The 23,336-nt window shown below is 45.5% G+C and overlaps 1 protein-coding gene across 1 annotated transcript; it reads right to left on the bottom strand.

Annotated features, from left to right (window-relative positions):
* Positions 1 to 5,092: 5,092 nt before the first annotated feature.
* On the bottom strand, positions 5,093 to 23,310 carry HAUS1 (HAUS augmin like complex subunit 1). Its single transcript, XM_053407602.1, has 9 exons — positions 23,186 to 23,310; positions 20,186 to 20,360; positions 18,868 to 19,003; positions 17,446 to 17,580; positions 10,992 to 11,115; positions 9,132 to 9,197; positions 7,916 to 7,987; positions 6,577 to 6,624; positions 5,093 to 5,387 (listed from the first exon to the last, which is right to left on the bottom strand). The coding sequence occupies exons 1-9, from the start codon at positions 23,225 to 23,227 to the stop codon at positions 5,304 to 5,306; spliced, it is 882 nt and encodes a 293-aa protein (XP_053263577.1). The 5' UTR covers positions 23,228 to 23,310; the 3' UTR covers positions 5,093 to 5,303.
* Between the last annotated feature and the right edge of the window lie 26 nt (positions 23,311 to 23,336).

Genomic DNA, 23,336 nt, shown 5'->3' with positions numbered 1-23,336 from the left:
AAAGAACTGGCAGATGTGATTTCAGAACCACTGGCAGTCATCTTTGAGAATTCCTGGAGAACAGGCGAAGTCCCGGCAGACTGGAGGAGGGCAAATGTTGTCCCTATTTTCAAAAAGGGGAAAAGAGAGGACCCAAATAATTACCGCCCAGTCAGTCTGACATCAATACCAGGGAAGATTCTGGAGCAGATCATTAAGCAAACAGTCTGTGAGCACCTAGAAAGGAATGCTGTGATCACCAATAGTCAGCATGGATTTCTGAAAAATAAGTCATGTCAGACTAACCTGATCTCGTTTTTTGACAGAATTACAAGCCTGGTAGATGAAGGGAACGCAGTGGATGTAGCCTACCTTGATTTCAGCAAGGCATTTGACAAGGTGCCCCATGATATTCTTGTAAAGAAGCTGGTAAAATGCGGTCTTGACTATGCTACCACTCAGTGGATTTGTAACTGGCTGACTGACCGAACCCAAAGGGTGCTCATCAATGGTTCCTCTTCATCCTGGAGAAGAGTGACTAGTGGGGTGCCACAGGGTTCTGTCTTGGGCCCGGTCTTATTCAACATCTTTATCAACGACTTGGATGATGGACTCAAGGGCATCCTGATCAAATTTGCAGATGACACCAAACTGGGAGGGGTGGCTAACACCCCAGAGGACAGGATCACACTTCAAAACGACCTTGACAGATTAGAGAACTGGGCCAAAACAAACAAGATGAATTTTAACAGGGAGAAATGTAAAGTATTGCACTTGGGCAAAAAAAATGAGAGGCACAAATACAAGATGGGTGACACCTGGCTTGAGAGCACTACATGTGAAAAGGATCTAGGAGTCTTGGTTGACCACAAACTTGACATGAGCCAACAGTGTGATGCGGCAGCTAAAAAAGCCAATGCAATTCTGGGCTGCATCAATAGGAGTATAGCATCTAGATCAAGGGAAGTAATAGTGCCACTGTATTCTGCTCTGGTCAGACCTCACCTGGAGTACTGTGTCCAGTTCTGGGCACCACAGTTCAAGAAGGACATTGACAAACTGGAACGTGTCCAGAGGAGGGCAACCAAAATGGTCAAAGGCCTGGAAACGATGCCTTATGAGGAACGGCTAAGGGAGCTGGGCATGTTTAGCCTGGAGAAGAGGAGGTTAAGGGGTGATATGATAGCCATGTTCAAATATATAAAAGGATGTCACATAGAGGAGGGAGAAAGGTTGTTTTCTGCTGCTCCAGAGAAGCGGACACGGAGCAATGGATCCAAACTACAAGAAAGAAGATTCCACCTAAACATTAGGAAGAACTTCCTGACAGTAAGAGCTGTTTGACAGTGGAATTTGCTGCCAAGGAGTGTGGTGGAGTCTCCTTCTTTGGAGGTCTTTAAGCAGAGGCTTGACAACCATATGTCAGGAGTGCTCTGATGGTGTTTCCTGCTTGGCAGGGGGTTGGACTCGATGGCCCTTGTGGTCTCTTCCAACTCTATGATTCTATGATTCTATTCTCTCTCTCTCTCTCTCTCTCTCTATATATATATATATATAAATACACACATATGTATATGATTTCATTATGACTGGGATATTTATCATTATAACAAGCAAATAATGCAATAAATTTGCTCGTAATGTTATATATGTTATTAAATTTAGCAGCCACTTTTCTCCTCGCAACACAAATTGACCTGCAAAGAAACAAAACAGGCAAACTAAACAAACCCCATATATGAAGACCCAGAAATGTGTGTGCTCGTGTGTCTATACGTATGTTTATATTCATATACACATTCTTCTTTTATTAGATTTATATACTGCCCTTCCTCCGAAGGCCACAGGGTTGACAACATAAAAAATGCCAAAAAAACATACTATTTAGAGCCGGCTTCCTCAACCTGGGCCCTCCAGATGTTTTTTGGCCTACAACTCCCATGATCCCTAGCTAGCAGGACCAGTGGTCAGGGATGATGGGAATTGTAGTCTCAAAACATCTGGAGGGCTGAGGTTCAGGAAGCCTGATTTAGAGCATCACGTACCAGGAAGGCTCCTGGAGCATCTTACAATCAATTAACCTAAGATGGTACCTACACTCAGGTATACATACATACAAGCACATGTGTGTGTGTGTGTATCTATGGCCTTTTCAGCTTGAAAGTACGGTTTTTGTTTACTTTGCTACGCATTTTCATGTTTCTACATTGCAAAACGCCCTGTGATTCCTGGATGAAAGGACGGATAGAAATTTAATAAATAATAGTAATACGAATAAAATTATATATGTGTGTGAGTTGTGGGAGTGCCTCACTTCTAAATTTTGGCATCACTTTGGATCCACTTTGGATCAGGCCAAAGGGTGTCCATGTAGCCGAGCCCTCTGTCCTCATGGTGGCCAGACCAGATACCCCAGAAGGGAAAGACGCAAGCAGGATTTGAACGCAGGAGTCGCTCTCCCCTCCGGCGTTTTCCAGAAACTGCTGCTTCCAACCATGAAGAGCACAGCCTCCTTGATGGCTAGTTGCCATCAACAGCCTCACTCTCCTCCATAAATGGGTCTAATCCACTTTTAAAGCCATCCCCGTGAGCCATCTCTGCTGTTCCATAATTTCTCCATGCGCTGTGTACTTTACGTCTGCCCCAAACTTTCCTAGGATGCCCACGGGTTCCAGTATCATAAGACAGCGAGAAATAACTTCTCTCCATCCATGCCAGGTGGAGTTTTATAGAACTTCTATCACGTCACCTCTTTCTCGCCTATCCTCTAAACTAAGAAAGTCCTAAAAGCTGCGACCATTCCTCAGAAGGGAGCCACTCCATCCAATTTCAGTTGCCCTGTTCTGAACCTTTCCCAACCCTAAAATATCCCTTTTGAGGGCAAGGCGACCAAAACTGCACGCAGTAGCCCACCATAAATTCCTATTATGGTGGCATTATGATAGCTGCCAGTTTGGTTTTCAATTCCTCTCCTTGCGATCCCTAGCATTTAATTTGACTTTTCCCACAGCTATTGCGCACTAAAGGATACAGGAGCACCTCAAGAAACACACAGCTGGAGAATGACGCCTTTTATACTCCCTCCTGGCCGGAAGGAGCCTATGGCCTGCCTAGGTGGGCTGTCTCAGCTCAGGATTTGAAGGCGATTGGCTGAGGCTGCTACCTGCAGCTCCGTGGCTCACCACGTGAGGGAGCTGTATACAAAACTAGCAACTTCTGGCAGCCCTTGTGCCAAAAATGGAGTGCTGCCATTTAAATTTCCCGCAATACTTTGGAGCAACTCAATTATCAGATTTTGTTGTTGTTGTTGTTTAGTTGTGTCCGACTCTTTGTGACCCCATGGACCAGAGCACGCCAGGCACTCCTGTCTTCCACTGCCTCCCGCAGTTTGGTCAAACTCATGCTGGTAGCTTCGAGAACACTGTCCAACCACCTCGTCCTCTGTCGTCCCCTTCTCCTTGTGCCCTCCATCTTTCCCAACATCAGGGTCTTTTCCAGGGAGTCTTCTCTTCTCATGAGGTGGCCAAAGTATTGGAGCCTCAGCTTCACGATCTGTCCTTCCAGTGAGCACTCAGGGCTGATTTCCTTCAGAATGGAGAGGTTTGATCTTCTTGCAGTCCATGGGCCTCTCAAGAGTCTCCTCCAGCACCATAATTGAAAAGCATCCATTCTTCGGCGATCAGCCTTCTTTATGGTCCAGCTCTCACTTCCATACATCACTACTGGGAAAACCATAGCTTTAACTATACAGACCTTTGTTGGCAAGGTGATGTCTCTGCTTTTTAAGATGCTGTCTAGGTTTGTCATTGCTTTTCTCCCAAGAAGCAGGCGTCTTTTAATTTCGTGACTGCTGTCACCATCTGCAGTGATCATGGAGCCCAAGAAAGTAAAATCTCTCACTGCCTCCATTTCTTCCCCTTCTTTTTGCCTGGAGGTGATGGGACCAGTGGCCATGATCATCGTTTTTGTGATGTTGAGCTTCAGGCCATATTTTGCGTTCTCCTCTTTCACCCTCATTAAAAGGTTCTTTAATTCCTCCTCACTTTCTGCCATCAAGGTTGTGTCATCTCCATATCTCTGGGACAAAATGGTAAATTTAAAGTAATGACTTGTAGCCCACCTGGCACAGAAACCCCAGGCAGACTTCAGCTCTGGTCAGTTTGGTCCCCTTCAGCTCCCCAAAGATGGTTGGGGTGCTGATATTGGGCCCCACTAGCATTTACTGGGAGTAGGCGGGAGTGGGCAAGAGAGAAATGGAACTGGTTGCTTCTAGGTGCCATTTTTAGTTAAAGTTCTAAAGTTCTAAAGTTTTTAATATTTTATTAAGTTTCCATTTTATAATATATAGACCTAACAGAAGCAGAAGACATCAAGAAGAGGTGGCAAGAATACACAGAGGAATTATACCAGAAAGATATGGATGTCTCGTACACCCCAGGTAGTGTGGTTGTAAACCTTGAGCCAGACATCCTGGAGAGTGAAGTCAAATGGGCCTTAGAAAGCACTGCCAGTGGAAGTGATGATATTCCTGCTTATTTAACTTATATGCAGAAATCATCATGCGAAAGGCTGGGCTGGATGAATCCCAAGCCGGAATTAAGATTGCCAGAAGAAATATCAACAACCTCAGATATGCAGAAGACCGTGATCACAGCAAATGACAAACCTAGACAGTAGTGAATATATAGATATATCCTCATTACTCACATTGCTTTTTGCTCATATGAGCTGATCGACTCACCCCCCCCCCCCGATTCATGGTTACCTTAATTCTTTACTATATCATCACATTTGTACTTTTTCCTAATTACTTTTCCCATTACCATTGTCATATTATTTAAATAAAATGTAAAAAGGTAGAATCATCAACATTACAAGTCTTCTTAAGTCGATCATGCTAGTGTTGTTATATGTTTACAATTGTCTTTCAAGTATTGTATAAATTTGCCCCAGTCTTTTCGGAAAGCTTGATCACACCGGTTTCGGATTTTCCCGGTCAGCTTCCTAAAGTTAATCAAACCTTGAATGGTTTCTGCTCCTGTATACAATAAGAGTACCGCCTTCCGGGCAGCAGTCAAATCAGATTGCTACACATGTTGATTGTAAAGGATGGTTCAGAAACACTGTTTTATTGTTCATTCTCATGGGGGAAATAGAAAGAAATGTATGCAAAACACGAAGCTGTACATTTTTTAAAATAAAAAAAGGTGGAGAAAGGGAAGTGAAGGAGAGAGGACAAAGGCCACATGAACATAAGAAAGATATACCAAGAGCCACCAGAATTTACAATATAGAACTGCCCTTTTGTTTCTGCACCAAGGTCATTAAGAAAAGTGACGTTTGGTAGATAAAGGGACCGAAAGTGCTGTCATATCCACCTTTGCTGAAACCTCGGCCTCAAGAGCTTCCTAGGAAAAGAAGAGAAAAGTCAGCACCAATATTTGGATGAGAGTTAAGACACCCTCCCCAACACGCACACATGGTATGGTATGGCAACGTACCATACAGATGCTTCCCACAAGCTGAAACCAACCAAAAAGAAAATTGGGATGACAGGTATCATTAATCCAATAGATTTATATCCCGATTTTTAAGAGCATGTTTTCGCAAAGTGGCAAACACGATACCCAAAGCAAACACCAACCAACAATACAGTAAAAAATGCTCAGACATTCAAAACCCTTAACAGAGACAGTACGGTCAAGCCAAGGTAGTGAAGGAAACAGAATAGGTCAGAATGAAAAGATTTTAGATGTTGTGGAGCTATAATCTCCATGCAGCATGGCCACTGGTCAGGGATGATCTAGTCCACAACACCTTATGGGTTTTTGTGGGGATTAAATGAGGAGGGGGAGAACCATGTACGCCACCTCGAGCTTCTTGGAGAAAAAGGTGGGTTATAAATTTAACAAGTAATAAATAAATGTGAAAGGGACGCGGGTGGCGATGTGGGTTAAAACCACAGAGCCTAGGGCTTGCCGATCAGAAGTTTGGCGGTTCGAATCCCTGCGATGGGGTGAGCTCCCATTGCTCGGTCCCAGCTCCTGCCAACCTAGCAGTTTGAAAGCACGTCAAAGTGCAAGTAGATAAATAGGTATCGCTCTGGCGGGAAGGTAAATGGCATTTCCGTGCGCTGCTCTGGTTCGCCAGAAGCGGCTTAGTCATGCTGGCGACATGACCCAGAAGCTGTACGCCGGCTCCCTCGGCCAATAAAGCGAGATGAGCGCCGCAACCCCAGTCGTTCACGACTGGACCTAATGGTCAGGGGTCCCTTTACCCTTTACCTTTAAATAAATGTGAAAAGGAGGCATGGTTGACAGGCTTAGATTTGCACTTGAACCTCTCTCTCCATTGCTTGATGTGCAGAGATAAGAACAAAGCACTTTAGGGGAAGGCGGAGATGGACAATGGCTTGAGCTTATGTAGGTGGCAATTTCTCATGCTGCCTTTAGGACAGAAGAGGTCTGGGCCACTCCGCCCGGTTTCTCCACCCCTCCAAAATATCCTCGGACAAGAAAAATGCACCAAATAGCCCAGAAGACTAGCCTGTCCACTGGTGCAGCTAAGAGAACGTATTAATACCAACAAAGCACCTACCAGCTCCCTCTTTGCTTCTTCGATCTTCACTCGTGCGAGAGAAGGACTCTGAAAAGAGTAGTAGAAAGCCATTTAGGCAGACGTAGGGGTTTTCCACGCTCCCGTCTGAATTTTTGAAATCAATCAAAAAGTCTATGGAGGTATTGCTGCCCCCCAAAAAAACTTTAAAACGAGAGTTTTAAAAGTGCATTTGTTCAGCACACACTCCGGTGCCATCAGAAATCATTCCATGAAATGTAGACGGATAGGCAATGAAGAAGAGTGAGTTTGGAACAAAGACACTTCAGTGTCCAGCAGCAACCTGAAGGTTTCTTGACCCCTCAAACAGCCCTACCCCAATTCCTTCTTGCCACTTATGTCTGCAACTGACCACCAGAAGGGCTGCAACTGTTAACTGGAGCAACATTTGCGGACATTTACCGTATTTTTCGCTCTATAAGACGCACTTTTCCCCTCCTAAAAAGTAAGGGGAAATGTGTGTGCGTCTTATGGAGCGAATGCAGGCTGTGCAGCTATTGCTGAAGCCAGGAGAGTGAGAGGGATCGGTGCGCACCCCCTGCCCTGAAGATGCTTTGCACGGCTATCCCAGAAGCCAGAACAGCAAGAGGGATCTCTGCTTTCGCTGCGCAGCGATCCCTCTTGCTGTTCTGACTTCGCTTCGCTGGAGAGGCACTGAACAGAGAGGGAAAGCTGTGCAGCGCCCCTTCAGCAAAGCAGCAGGAGAAACGGAGCCCCTTCCATTTCTCTTCCCGTCCCACTTTGCTGGAGAGGTGCTGCGCAGAGAGCGAGAACTGCGCAGCGCCCCTTCAGCAAAGCTGGAGGAGAAATGGAAGGGGTTCTGCTTCTCCTGCTGCTTCGCTGAAGGGGCGCTGTGCAGAGAGAGAGATAATTTTTTTTCTCTTGTTCTCCTCCTCCTCCTCTAAAACTAGGTAAGTCTTAGGGTCGGGTACGTCTTATAGAGCGAAAAATACTGTATTTATTTAAAAACAAGCATAATAGCATGCATATATGTACAAGTGCAAGTGTACAAGTGTAGAAATAATAGCAGTTCTATAGCCTTGGCAGCAAAGAAAGCTCGGCAATCATATTTTAAACTCCTTTCACATGTCTCCTAACCCATAACCCTCACGTCAGGCCGAACTTCCAAAAGCATACTGAGCCAAGGGATACATGCCAATATTTTAAACTAGCCCTTGGGCAATCTGGTGCTTTCCTGGCCTTTGGGGCCGCAGCAGCCATGATCCTTGTCAATTGGCACCATATTGGGGAACTCTGCTGGAAGTTGAGCTACAATGCTAGAATTCTACAGTTCTAAGAGAAGCGGGGTACGGGAGATTACAGGGGTCAGGTCCAGATACGACTCCAGTTTCTTCTTCAAAGGTACTGCCTGCTTCTTTAATTCCGCTAGATTCTGTGGATGGAAACACAAAACAAACCATTCACACAGTGAATCCGTCTTTCTGCCACCAGAAATAAATGAATGAATGAATGAATGCAAGGTTTGGGTGGGTGCTTTTTAGCCTCGCGATCTGCAATAAACGACACTTCAAAGCCATCTGCAAAATATGCATGCCTATCTACACACAGGACACGGGTCTAAACTACTGAGCCTAGGGCTCTGCCGATCAGAAGGTCAGCGGTTCGAATCCCCGCAACAGGGTGAGCTCCCGTTGCTCGGTCACTGCTCCTGCCAACCTAGCAGTTCGAAAGCGCGTCAAAGTGCAAGTAGATAAATAGGTATCAATCCGGTGGGAAGGTAAATGGCATTTCCGTGCGCTGCTCTGGTTCAACAGAAGCGGCTTAGTCATGCAGGCCACATGAGCCATTGTTTGCGGATAAATGCCGGCTCCCTCGGCCAGTAAAGCGAGATGAGCACCGCAACCCCAGAGTCGTTCACGACTGGACTGAACTGTCAGGGGTCCTTTACCTTTTTACGTTTTCTTTTTTTATCAACACACTTAATTTCCATATTTTGGGAAGCATGGACTGGAGAGTTCGGTTCAGAGTTTCTGATCAGGGCTGATGAGAAAAGTAGTCTAGCAACATCTAAGTGGCCAAAAGCCCCTGTCTTAATCTGTATTGAAATTGCAGGAGGGGTGGAGGCCAGGCAGAAGAAATTACATGAAATGCAAATAGGAGATGCCCGGAATGGCTGGGGAAACCCAGCCAGATGGGCAGGGAATGAATGAATGAAGAGGTTGACGACAGTATTATTATTATTTACAATGACAGCCTATGGCTTCCCACCCCCCAATACAAAACACCCTATTTTTGTTTGTATCTTTCATAGCTTGCGCGTCAAGAACCCAGATGGGCGGGGTAAAAATAATAAGTTATTATTATTATTATTTCTCTCTTGCAGTATTTCAGAGAATCCCTTTGCATTCTCTGAAACACGCATCACAGAGGCATTTGGAGCTGATCTCACCATCTCTAGCAAGCTCACAGCCAACTGCCATCTGGGTAAATGGCATTTCCTCCCTATCATCCAGGTTGAATGCCAACCAGCGTGTGTCATTTTCAAACACCGTCAACATGCAAGGCGAAACACCCACCTCTGAGAGATTCACCAGAGACTCGTGAGTCAGTGAAGCATCCATCCCACACATAGATAATTGTTCCTGCCAAGAGATACAAAGCAAAAACCCAGGATAAGAGGGCAAGCAATGTAGGATTACCCTCAAGAAAAAGACAGAGATGAAAAAGTCATCTTGCTAGTTCCCCGTATCATTAAAAATAGCAAAAATGCCATTCTGCTTCACGAACATATGCTTTGCACTGAGTCAGACTGTTGGTCCTCCTAATTCAGTATAGCCCACACTGACAGGAGACTTTCACAGTCCTACTTGGACATGCCAGGGATGGAATTTGAGACCTTTCGCATGGAAGCCAGGCGCTCCCCCACTGAGCTAAATTATCATCGTTTTATTATTTATTAAATTGATATACAGTGGTACCTCGGAAGTCGAGTGGAATCCGTTCCAGAAGTCCGTTCGACTTCCAAAAGGTTCGGAAACCAAGGTGTGGCTTCTGATTGGCTGAAGGAAGCTCCCACAGCCAAGTGGAAGCCCCGTCGGCCATTCGGGTTCCAAAAATCGTTCGCAAAATGGAACACTCACTTCCGGGTTTGCAGCGTTCAGGAGCCAAAACGTCAGAGTACCAAGGCGTATGGGAACCAAGGTATGATTGTACTGCCCTTCATCACAAGATCTCAGGGCGGTTCAGAAGATAAAAATACAGTCATACCTCGGGTTAAATATGCTTCAGGTTGAGCTTTTTCAGGTTATGCTCCACAGCGACCCAAAAGTAACGGAACGCGTTGCTTCCGGGTTTCGCCGCTCGCGCACGCGCAGACGCTCAAAATGACATCACGCACATGCACAGAAGCGGTAAAATGCGACCTGCACACGCGTGTTACGTTCTACTCAGGTTGCGAACGGGGCTCCAGAATGGATCCCGTTCGCATCCAGAGGTACCACTGTACCAGGTACCCCTGTACACTGTACAAGCACGAATAGTTAAAATGAAAACAATGAAACAATAGCCCCCTCCCCAACACAAAAGGCAGTAGAATTTTAATCAGCCCTTCGAGGCCTGGTTCAAGAGTACAGTGGTACCTCGGGCTACAGACGCTTCAGGTTACAGACGCTCCAGGTTACAGACTCCGCTAACCCAGAACTTTGCTTCAGGATGAGAACAGAAATCGTGCTCCGGCAACGCGGCAGCAGTGGGGGGCCCCATTAGCTAAAGTGGTGCTTCAGGTTAAGAACAGTTTCAGGTTAAGAACGGACCTCCAGAACGAATTAAGTTCTTAACCCGAGGTACCACTGTATAAGGAAGGCACAAGACCATTCTCCCTGGGAAGGGAGCCACTAACAAGCAGCCACTGCAGAAAAGGCCCCTTCTCGTGCTACCACCCTCCAGACCTCAAATGCAGGAGGCACACACAGAAAGGGCTCAGAGGATGATCTCAGGGTTTATATGGGGAGAAGCATTCTTTGAGGTATTGCAGTCCTGAGCCGTCTAAGGCTTTATAGGTCAAAAACATTATTTTGAATGGGGCCCAGAAGCTAATTGGCAGCCGGTGCGGTCAGACCAGGATTAGCGTTATATGCTCAAACTGTCTTGCTAAACCCAGTGAGCTAAACAGCCGCCAAATTCTGCACCAGGTGGAGCTTCTGAAGGGTTTTCAGAGGCAGCCATTCCTCCTTTGTTACCCACACCTCTCCGTCTGCCTCCTCCCTCTGTCAAATTCAGATTGCAAGCTCCTTGGGGCAGGGGTTTATATTTTATTACGCCACTCTGCTAAGCTGCAGGTACAAAGATAGCACTATAGAAAGTGTTAGTAAAAACAAACTTCCTATTTCAGTGAGCCTCCCCTACAGCAACACCAATAAAGGGTTCTTTGTGTTAACCTCTGCTGCCTTGATTCTGAATTTGAAATCTTCCACTTTGTCCTTCAGGAACTTCATGTTCTGGGTCCGGTTATCAGCTTTCGCTTTTTCTACTACCAGTAGTTCTTCGGTTCTCTTAAGGTCACTACAACGACAAAAACAGCAAAGACTTCTTATCAGTGGCAGAACTCCTTTGCTAAATGCCTACATCATCTCTAAGGAGGCCAGGAACCAAACTGCTTGTCTGCTCCCAGAACAGCTCAAGAAACTTCACGTACAACTTCCATTGAACAGGGCTAGTAGGATCTGGAATCTACAGCCCTGGGGTGAACCCTACCCAACCCCCAAACGCCCACAGTATTCGGATTGTGGTTAGCTGAGTCTTCAGGATTACAAAGCGTGTACAGGCTTGCAATAAGGAAGGTTGCTCTTTCGGAAAGTGAGAAGGAAAGGGGAAAATAAAGGCTCAAACGATAGCAGTTGACATTTCCAATGCAGTTAACAAAATTCAAGTAAAAGACCCAAACTGTTGAGTTTCTGTTAATTGGTTCTCATGGGAAACTTACAGATTCTGGCTTCACACAATTAACTCAAGGCAGTGTCAATTTACTCTTGGCAGAAAGCCAAGGTCAGCTTGACCTAGAAACTACTTACTCTGATTGGTTAACGACCAGCACTCAACTCTGTTATCTAGGGATTGCTAGGACAGTTTGGTGTGGGGTGTGTTAGGAGTAGGAGTGCTGTGTATGGTTGAGAGAGAGAGAAAGAAAGGATTTATTTTGCTTTGTTTTGTATGCAGAAAATCTGCTGGTTTTATTTTTCCTTTTAATAAATCCTGTAAATAGTTATTCTGAGTCTAGCTGACTAGTCATTTCCACCTCAACTAGCTTCTTCGCTGTGCAGGAAAACTCTGCTACGTTTGGGCTAAAGCCATTAGAGCTATGCCTGACACTTCAAAGTTCCATGAGGTTATGGGCATTGTGCTGCCAGCCTGAGTTGCGGTGGTGTCAGCATCAACGGTGTTGGTTCCAGTAGTTCCAGAAGTTGTTGTTCCTGTTGGTGCAGCAGATGGACACTGGCTGATTCCTGACTGTTGTGAGCTGGTGACGCAGTGGACACAAGGACAACAGCTGCAGCGTGTGAGTGCTGGGTGCTGTGGTTCCTGTTTTCTCTCTCGGTGGTCGTGAGTAGCTGGTTCCGGGTTCCAGGGACATCGCTCTCAAGATGGCCTCACAACCAGTTCAGATGGCTTTTGAGCGTCTGAATGACTCCAATTACTTGCTGTGGTCGGAACGCATGCAGGCAGTGCTGCAGAGGGATTGTCTCTGGCAAGTGGTGAGTAAGTTTCCTGTGAAGCCTGATGATGAAGACCTCGATAAAGACCAAAGAGCAAGGGCCACAATTGTCTTGGGGCTGGAAGATTCCCAGTTGCCGTATGTGAGGGGAATCAAGTCAGCTAGAGGTGTGTGGCAAGCACTTAAAGAACTCCATGTGCGTGAGACAGCGGTTTCCAAGCTGTTCATTCGCAAGGCGTTGTACAAGGCAATGTTACAGCCTGGGGTTACAATGCAGGAACACCTACACAGTTTACAGTTAAAGTTTGCTGCGCTACAGGAAAGAGACTGTGCATTAGACCAGCAGGAGAAGGTGGCTATTATTTTGAGTTCTCTCCCGGAAAGCTGGGATAATTTAGTTTTGTCTCTAGAAGGCATACAGGAGCGTGATTTATCAATCAGTTACGTTACTGGGCGTTTGATTGAAGAATGGCAGAAGAGGCAAGAAAGGTCGTTTGCTGCAGAGGCTTCTACAGGCGGGCAGTTTGGAAGGAGTTCTCATGCCGTGCCAGGGGTGAAGCAAGAGCAGTGTGCCGGTGAGGAGTCTGCGTTTGCTGTTAGGCGTTGTTTCCGATGTGGGTCTTCAGCGCATCTAAAACGACAATGTCCTGAGTTGGTCAAGTCTCAGTTGCCGGTGCAGGAGCAGAGACGGGAGCAGCAGCAGCGTAAAAAGAAATTCTTCAAACGAAAACAGTCGGCTCAGCTGGTGACCGCCGAGGTCAAGATTGCTGATGAGAAACAAGCTGTCTGGGTGGTCGATTCGGGAGCGTCTCGGCACATCGTAAATTCAGATGAATTGTTTGTTTCCAAGAACTCAGCACAGCGCAGCCAGGTGGCTCTAGCAGACGGAAGTACTTCCGATGTGATTTCGGGGGGTACAGTTTTTGTTCCTTGTCTTCGTGAATGCCTGCAAAATGTACTTTGTGTGCCGTCGTTAAGGAGCAATCTGATGTCTGTAGATTGTTTGCTAAAAGCTGGGTTTAAAGTGTATTTTGAAGGAGACAGTTGCATTATTAAGAAGGCTGGTGAGATTTTAGGCACTGCTAAGTCAGAGGGAGGCTTGTTTTGGCTTAAAGCAGGATCTCAAGTTGCAGCAGTAGTCAGTAAATCTCAGCCTGCAGTGAATAACAAAGCTATACATGACAACTGTGTGCACTTATTGCATAGGAAAATGGGGCATGCTGGCTGGAAAAGTGTACTAAAAATGTCTGAATTGGCTGATGGGGGTAATTTAAAGAGTTGTAACAAGTACCTTGATTGTAACGTTTGTAAAAAGGTTAAAACCCACAGAGTCTCTTACCCCAGAAGTGACAGAGTTAGTGAGTCACCGCTACAGCTGGTTCACATGGACGTAATTGGTCCATTTGCTGTAAGCAGGGGTGGATCGCGTTTTTCATTAACAATTGTGGATGACGCCACGCGTTATTCTTGGGTTTTTCCCATGAAGAATAAGGGTGACGTGTTCACTAAGTTTAAAGGCTGGGTGGCATCTGTGGAAAGATTTCTGTCCATTAAACTCAAAAGGATTCAGACGGACAGAGGTGGCGAATTTATGTCAAATGCTTTTAGAGATTGGTTACAAAAGCGTGGCATTGGGCATAGAAAAACGAACGCTTTTTCCCCAGAGGAGAATGGCGTTGCAGAGCGAAAAAACAGATCTTTACAAGACATGATGTTTGCCATGCTTGATGATGCTGATTTGCCCATGTCTTATTGGGGGGAGAGCATGCTCACCGCGTGTTATCTCCAAAATAGGCTCTTTCATCAAACAATAGGTACAACCCCGTACTTTAAATTGTTTCAGAAAAAACCCAAAATTGACCATTTGCATGTGTTTGGATCAAAAGCCTGGGTGTTAATTCCAAAACAAATGAGAAAGAAGGGAGATCCTAAGACCAAACAGTTAGTGTTTGTGGGTTACCAGGAGCTGGGAAAAGGTTTCCGCTTTGCTGAAGGGACAAATGGCATTGTGATCTCCAGGAATGCCAGTTTTTGTGAACATAGTGGCTGGGAGAGACTACATGCCAATACTGAGGTTTGGTTTGAACCTTCCCAGGAGTTTCATGACTCTGAAGGTAAACATAGAGAATCAGAGTCTGAGGGGGAGGAAAGTTCAGATAAGAGCTCTCAAGAAAGTGGAATTAGCCAGAGACCAGTTGCTAAGCAACAAAAGAGAGGTCGTAGTTCTGAGGAGGAAAGTGGGTCAGAAGAAAAATTTTCTCCCAGAAGATCTAAAAGACAAAACAAAGGAGTGCCTCCAGTGCGTTTTTCTCCAGATACTGCAAATGTGTTTAGTGTAATTGCAGAGCCCAAGAGTTTTCAGGAGGTGTTAAAGTTACCAAAAGAGGAGGCAGAGCTCTGGAAACTGGCAATGGAGGAAGAGATGTCCTCTCTGAATGAGCACAAGGTCTTTACACCAGTAGCAGCGCCTGAGGGGGCAAAGACTTAGGCCCGGTTAGGACATATCTAGGGTTGGAAGTGTGCTGGGCCCAAGATGGCAGCTGCCTAATTAGTCAGCAGAACAAAGTTAAACAACTACTGACTACATACAGGATGCAGGATTGCAAAGGGGCAGTGGTGCCTATGGATCCAGGTTTCATAAAAACACTTCATACAGACGAGAGTCCTGAATTTGAACATCCTGATGTATATCATTCTGTAATTGGAAGTTTATTGTATCTAGCACAGTGGTCCAGACCTGATATTAGCTATGCAGTAGGCATATTAAGTAGATTGGTCTCAAAACCCACACTAAATGCCTGGAAAGGGGTAAAACAAGTTCTGAGATACCTCAAACAGACAATTGGCTATATGTTACAATTAAATTCTTCAGAGGATGAAATGTTGAGTTGCTACTGTGATAGTGACTGGGGAAATTTGCCGGATAGAAAATCTGTCACAGGACTGGTCATAATGGTCGGTGGAGCTTTAATCAGCTGGCGGTCACGCAAGCAAGACGTTGTAAGTGTGTCATCAACGGAATCAGAGTACGCCGCATTGAGTGAATTGTGCAACGAGGTGATTTATTTCAAGCATTTGTTAACAGATTTAAATGTAAATTGTGGAGAACCAGTACAAGTTTACATTGATAATCAAGCTTGTATAACCTTAAGTAAAACAGAGGGTTTCAAATCACGTTCCAAACATATCTCTGTAAAATACCAAAATGTGCGTTGCTGTGTACAAGACAATGTAATCACCTGTACTTATGTATCAAGTGAAGAAAATGTAGCAGATGTGTTAACTAAACCATTGGCAAAGGTAAAGAACAAACGAATGTGCAAGGGTTTAGGTTTGCTGGAAAAATAATCTCCTACATAGGTGTATTTGATGTTAATTGTCCAGCAGAATCTGTGAGGGGGTGTTGAGTTTCTGTTAATTGGTTCTCATGGGAAACTTACAGATTCTGGCTTCACACAATTAACTCAAGGCAGTGTCAATTTACTCTTGGCAGAAAGCCAAGGTCAGCTTGACCTAGAAACTACTTACTCTGATTGGTTAACGACCAGCACTCAACTCTGTTATCTAGGGATTGCTAGGACAGTTTGGTGTGGGGTGTGTTAGGAGTAGGAGTGCTGTGTATGGTTGAGAGAGAGAGAAAGAAAGGATTTATTTTGCTTTGTTTTGTATGCAGAAAATCTGCTGGTTTTATTTTTCCTTTTAATAAATCCTGTAAATAGTTATTCTGAGTCTAGCTGACTAGTCATTTCCACCTCAACTAGCTTCTTCGCTGTGCAGGAAAACTCTGCTACGTTTGGGCTAAAGCCATTAGAGCTATACCCTGGCGACCTGCCTGCCGTGAGACTGGGATTTGCGGAGGCACGACAAGGTCTGCAATATGGAATATTTTCCCTGAAGGCAGTTGTGGGGAGACCTCAGGTTTGGCGGCCAAATGTAAAACCATGTGTGAATGTTCATGAACTTTTAATCCTACAGTATGGAGGTTAACAGCAAGTCAACAGAAGTGGACCTAGAGATTCCCCGTGGTTGCTAAGAAGCTTAGACTTAAGACCCTGGAAGGATAAATACCCACTGTCCACTAAAAACAACGATCTGTGCACCTAATAGCCCCAGCTACATTTGAACGTTTTTCATATAGACATCAATTTTCTGTGGACATGTGGAGGGCTTCTATTAAGTTATATGTTTATTAAGTTATATGTTTAAGGCCCTTTACCTTTTTTAACCTTTAACCTATGTTTAAGTCTAAGATACATGTAATGATGGTGACTGATGTTTGTGGCTCTGTTGTGGTTGCAAGTCAGGCCTGAATCACAATGGCCCACAATGCACTTTGCATGCTGTTTTGTGGCTATTATCTGTATGCTTTTAATAGAATACTCTGGTTACATACTTAATTCGTTCTGGAGGTCCATTCTTAACCTGAAACTGTTCTTAACCTGAAGCACCACTTTAGCTAATGGGGCCTCCCACTGCTGCTGCAGCCATGCGATTTCTGTTCTCATCCTGAAGCAAAGTTCTTAACCCAGGGTACTATTTCTGGGTCAGCGGAGTCTGTAACCTGAAGCGTATGTAACCTGAAGCGTATGTAACCCGAGGTACCACTGTATATCACTCTACATCTATCTATCTATCTATCTATCTATCTATCTATCTTACAGTCATACCTTGGAAGTCGAATAGAATCTGTTCCGGAAGTCCGTTCGACTTCCAAAACTTTCGAAAACCAAAGTGCGCCTTCTGATTGGCTGCAGGAAACTCCATCAAACGTTCGGGTTCCAAAAGAACATTCGAAAACCAGAACACTCACTTCCGGGTTTCGATCGTTCGGGAGCCAATTTGTTCGGGAGCCAAGGCGTTCGAGATCTAAGGTACGACTGTACAGTTTTCATCCTATTAATGCTTAATTGCTTTGTAATGGTTTTTTCCCTAAGTTTTCAGCTGTTCTTATTTTATCTGCAAGCCACCTTCAGGGGGGAAGGGTGGGGTATAAATAAATATAGAGGGAGGAGGAGGAGGAGGAGCCGTGAGATCAAAAGGCACATGATGCAATTCAACTAACAGTTAAAAAAATCCATCCTGTTAACTGGCTGGCTGCCAGTGTGTCCGCAACCCTACTGAAGCTGCTGAGCTCACTGGAGAAAATTTAGGCATAAAGGAAACTTCTGTCCAGCACTTACTCTTGAAGCCGTTTTTCCAGCACCAGCGCTGAGGTGAGCTTTTTCCTCAAAGTGCTCAGTTCCAGCTCCATCTCTTTGTTTCTGGAATCTGCGGCATCCAGCTCTGAAGTCAAATCATTGATGGCAGGAATGAAGCTAGAAAGAATTGGTAATGACAATTATTTTTTTTAAAAAAAAACAGCAACAACCAAACAAACAGTATCCGGATTTCAGGGCTGCAAGGAGAAGCTCAGCTACCAGCTGCCTACGTGCATCAAGGAAGGATTTGGCAAGCTGCGATTGGACCCATCTAGTTCAGTGTTGTCTACACCAGCTGGCAGAAGTTCTGCACGAGTCCTGGCTGCGTACATTCCCAGCCCTACCAGGAAGTGGTGAGGACTGAACTCAGGAATGTATGCATGCAAAGGAGATGCTCTTCCACAAAGCTGTGGCCCTCTCCCCACTTACCTTTTTGGCTCATTCACACAAACTGCTAATAAGACCCTATAGAGTATGGCAACATAGAACTCACGGGCCACACAATAAATTAAATTTTCATATTGTAAATTAATACAGTGGTACCTCGGGATGCAAACGGGATCCGTTCCGGAGCCCTGTTCGCATCCTGAATAGAACATAAGATGCGACGGTGCGTCTGCGCGTGTGCGGGTCGCATTTTGCCACTTCTGCGCATGCGCATGATGTCATTTTGAGCATCTGCGCATGCGCAAGCGGTGAAACCCGGAAGTAATGCGCTCCGTTACTTCCGGGTTACCGCGGAGCGCAACCCGAAAGCGCTCAACCTGAAGCACATTCAACCAAGGTATGACTGTATTCAATATTATTTAATATACACAATATATTTAAATACACAATTGATAGATTTTGTTTATTAAACAAATTCATTACACCAACAGGTGAATGAGCTTTCAATAACAACACATGACACACCCAAAATATTTTTTAAAGGATTTAAGGGTTTTTTGGACCATCCATTCATGAAAGCACACTGTCTGTGAAAAGTTCATTCACAGGAAGGCTGAGTGAGGCTTACACCCTAGTAAGTGTATTTATAATTGCAGCCTTGAACTACTTGTATAAACAACCCTTTCCAGAGTAGTAGAACATTTATTTGTTCTGTTTATTTTTAGAACTTCTTACCCTCCCTTCACTGTAAGCTCCCAGGTTGCTGATTGCAACTATATGATATAAACACAGGTTAAAACAATTCCGATTGTAAAAACAGACAAACCATTCAAACAAAAACAGGACGTGATTCTCTCTTTAAAACCCTCTCTCATATCCCTCTCTCAGTAAGACTGTAAGTGCAAAAGGCACTAAAAGTTCATGAAGCTGAAGGGCTTCTTCATGCAAACCGAGCGTGAGACTGAACACCCAAAAGAAGCTTATCTGATAACAGAGAAAACCAAAGGCACACATTACCTTGCAAGAGAAGTGTCCTTTGTTTCAAGGGCTAAAGCTGTGTCTACCAATGTGTTCCGATAGCTGGTGCTGCCCTTAGACATGTTGCTGAAAGAAAGATTCAGACTCTCGGTCAGAAGATCCTGTAGGTAGGTGCCTGGGGGGGAATATATATATATTAAAAAACACATTTCTATAAAGCAGGCCACAGAAGAGAGGAACTCTGAGTAGTTCGGAAATTGGTGCCTCGACTGGAGGAGAAACTACACCTAAGACAGTTGTTGTATGCAACAGGAATAGCCAATTGGAGAGCCAGTGTGGTGTAGTGGTTAAGAGCGGTGGACTCATAATCTGGTGAACCGGGTTTGCGTCCCCGCTCCTCCACATGCAGCTGCTGGGTGACCTTGGGCCAGTCTCACTTCTTTGAAGTCTCTCAGCCCCACTCCCCTCACAGAGTGTTTGTTGTGGGTGAGGAAGGGAAAGGAGAATGCTAGCCGCTTTGAGACTCCTTAGGGTAGTGATAAAGTGGGATATCAAATCCAAACTCTTCTTCTTCTTCAATATAGTGCCCTGCAGATGTTGTTGGGACTCCAAACTCCTATAGCCCCCAATCTTTGGACATGCTGGCTAGGACCGAGGAGAGTTGGCCATCCCTGACGTACAGTTTTAAAGAACTATAATAAGGAGGAGAGAGGTTATTGTATTTTAGTGTTAGGTTATTGTATTTTAGTGTTCAGTTGGAAGCCGCCCAGAGTGGCTGGGGAAACCCAGCCAAATGGGTGGGTATAAATAATAAATTATTCTTATTCTTATACTAAAGCATGGGTAGGCAAACTAAGACCCACGGGCTGGATCAGGCCCAATTGCCTTCTGGATCCGGCCCATGGATGGTCAGGGAATCGCTGCATAGATTGCCAGCGCATGCGTTCTTTCCCTCTCCCTCCCACGGCGGCGGTGCCTCCTCCCTCCCTCCTCCTGGCTTCTCCCCGCCCTGCCTAGAGGAGGAAGGGGGCTGGGTTTTGTTGGTGCCAGCAGAGCAGTGCTTGAGTGGCTGCCATTTTAAGCAGCCCTTCTCTGGAGCCTTTTCGCACATCACTCATCGTCCCTCCGCCGCTGCTAGCCCCTGCCGCTCACAAGACACAGGTAAGCAGCCACCGGGGCTCGTGGTACTCTTGTGTCATTTTTTAAAATAATATATATATATAGTCTGGCCCCCCACAAGGTCTGAGGGACAGTGGACCGGCCCCCTGCTGAAAAGGTTTGCTGACCCCTGTTCTAAAGTGTGTGTTTTAAGAGACAGCTACCCGCCGCAACTTCAAATTTAAGTTTTCAGTCTCACCGTCAGATTCGTACTCTACCGCCTTCTGCTTCATGTCCTCGATTAACAGGCGGACGTCCCCATCCCTGGACTCATTGCACTCTGCCAGCTCGTACAAAATATCCACCGTCCGCGCATCGGCTTCGTATGGAGGGATGGGCTGATCCCCAAAGGTCTTCTTCAGCCACGAAGCAACCTAACAGGAAAAGCGGAAAGAAACCAATTACTGTTGTTGTTATTTAGCGCCTTTCATCATTATAAAATATGCTGCAGTTATTTAATTATTATAATATCATACTGTAAGGATAAACATGGGATGTGGGTGACGCTGTGGGTTAAACCACAGAGCCTAGGACTTGCCGATCAGAAGGTTGGCGGTTCGAATCCCCACAACAGGATGAGCTCCCGTTGCTCTGTCCCAGCTCCTGCCAACCTAGCCTAGCAGTTCGAAAGCATGTCAAAGTGCAAGGAGATAAATAGGTACTGCTCCCGTGGGAAGGTAAACGGCGTTTCCGTGCACTGCTCTGATTTTGCCAGAAGAGGCTTGGTCATGCTGGCCACATGACCCGGAAAAACTGTCTACGGACAAACGTCAGTTCCCTCGGCCAGTAAAGCGAAATGAACGCAGCAACCCCAGAGTCATTCGCAACTGGACTGAACTGTCAGGGGTCCCTTTACCTAAGGATAAACATTGCTGGTGGCTGGGATGTTAAAGGACCATCTTCCCTTATACAGGCGTGTAGATCATCAACATCACCAGAGGAGGCCTTGCTGATAAAGACAAAGCCTTCTGAGTGTCATCTGGCAGCAGGGCCTTCTCTGGGATGGCCCCTACTCCCTGAAATGCCCTCCCCCCATGCAGGGCCAGATTTAGGTTTAATGAGGCCCTAAGCCACTGAAGGCAATGGGGCCCTTTATATGTCCCCGCAAAACTGTCGCTTTTTTATGTTGAATATATGCTACATGGTAATTTATGCACCTAATAGGTATCTAAAGGCATTTGCACATAACAAAATATGCCTTTTATGAAAGTAATTGTTGAACTCAAATACAATTAAGAAGTATATTCAAAGTGAAATAATTAATTATTAAGCTCTAACTTAAAATGATTTTTTACTCATAACAAACTTAATAATGCAAACACATTGGCATTTGGCAATAACAAAAGTTCCTTTAGTAGCACACTTTACAAAGACTCAATCTAGTCTCTAGAAACTTGCTATAACATAAATAAATGGTGTAAATAAATGATGCAAACTATTAATAATTATAAACAGCAGAATGTAGGCACCACATATATAGAATAATAATAATAATAAATTTTATTTATACCCTGCCCTCCCCAGCCAGAGCCAGGCTCAGGGCGGCTAAGACCAGTAAAATTCCATTAAAAATAAAATAGAGGAAAAAACCAATTTAAAATGCAGGTTAAAATGCAATTTAAAATGCAGCCTCATTTTAAAAGTAGCCCATATATCAAAACCATAAGGGGAGGGAAACATAAGGCTCAGACTGAGTCCAAACCAAAGGCCAGGCGGAACAGCTCTGTCTTGCAGGCCTGTGGAAAGATGTCAAGTCCCGCAGGGCCCTAGTCTCTTGTGACAGAGCGTTCCACCAAGTCGGGGCCAGTACTGAAAAGGCCCTGGCCCTAGTTGAGACAAAACTAACCACATTGCGACCTGGGACCTCCAAAGTGTTGTCATTTGTGGTCCTTAAGGTCCTCCGCAGGGCATACCTGGAGAGGCGGTCCCGTAGGTACGTGAGTCCTGGACCGCGTAGGGATTTAAAGGTCAAAACCAGCACCTTAAACCTGACCCTGTACTCCACCGGGAGCCAGTGCAGTTGGTAAAGCACTGGGTGAATGTGATCCCGCGCCAAGGACCCCAAAAGGAGCCTCGCTGCGGCATTCTGCACCCGCTGGAGTTTCTGGGTCAGCTTCAAGGGCACATAAAGCGAGTTACAATAATCAAGCCTGGAGGTGACAGTCGCACGGATCACTGAAATGAGCAAACCAGTGATTGTGGCAACCGATGTCTCTGACAGCTTCCTGAGCCCCGAAGGAACACCCTTGGATTTCCTAGTGTTTCCTGTGGCTCCCAACTCACCGTGAATTGCACATTCTGTTTCGGAGACCCCAGTCCCCTTAAAGGGGCTATTTGTGCATTGCAGCTACCGAAAAAGGGTATGTCCAATGTGTCCCCAGTTACAAATCCTACCTGTTTCAGCAGGTCACTGGGAAATACCTCCTAAGAGCGTTTCCTATGGTTCCCAGCATGTGCCCCAATGGTCACGAAACTCGGCTTAGAATAAGCTGGAGTTTAAAAATACAAGACACAACTCAGGGGTAATGAAGGGTAAAGACAAGGGTTATGAGCAGGGCCAGATTTAGGTTTGATGAGGCCCTAAGCAACTGAAGGTAATGGGGCCCTTTATATGTCCAGCTGTCCTTTGTCAACAACAAATGGTCACTGTTTTTGTGTGTGGAATATATGCTAGATGGTAATTTATGGACCTAAGAGGTATCTAAAGCCATTTGCACATGTTGCCATGTAGCCAGTCCATGCATAATGTAGGCACCCTATATATAGAAATGAGCAAACCAGTGATATTTTAGGGAGCAGGCTAGCAGGCGGGGCCCATTACCTACATCATAGGAGCCTACACAACACAAAACACTGTTGCTGTATGTAGGTTTTATTTTATTTGCTTTTCATCTTATATTTTGGAAATGTACATCCAGTTTTTTTCCTTTAATTTTTTTGGGGGCCCCAAGAGAGTGGGGCCCTAAGCTACAGCTTGTTTAGCTTCTAAGTAAATCTGGCACTACCCCAGTGTCATTCAGGTGGGCGCTTAGTAAAAATTTCCTCGTTTGCTCTGCTTTCCCCTAACCACTCGCCCTTTACTCTCCTGCAGGCATTGCCTTCTCGCTCTTCAATTCGCCCTTCCCATCTGCAAAGCGCTTTCCTCTCCGGAAAGATCCCATGGAGAGAGAGAGAGAGAGGGATCGCTTCTCCAGCTCACCTTCTCCAGCTTCGCCTCCATCCCTGCCAACTCCTCTTGCATTGCAAACCTCCCGCTTTTGCTCTTCCTCGGCAACTCCCCCGTCGCGGAACGATGGCGTCACCGGGCGAGGTGCCTCTTGGGAGTTGTAGTTCGGAGGGGGGGCCTAGCC

The sequence above is a fragment of the Podarcis raffonei genome, chromosome 11 (genome assembly GCF_027172205.1).
Source record: "Podarcis raffonei isolate rPodRaf1 chromosome 11, rPodRaf1.pri, whole genome shotgun sequence".
NCBI classification, from domain to species: Eukaryota; Metazoa; Chordata; class Lepidosauria; order Squamata; family Lacertidae; genus Podarcis; species Podarcis raffonei.
This window is presented reverse-complemented; position numbering and strand designations above follow the sequence as displayed.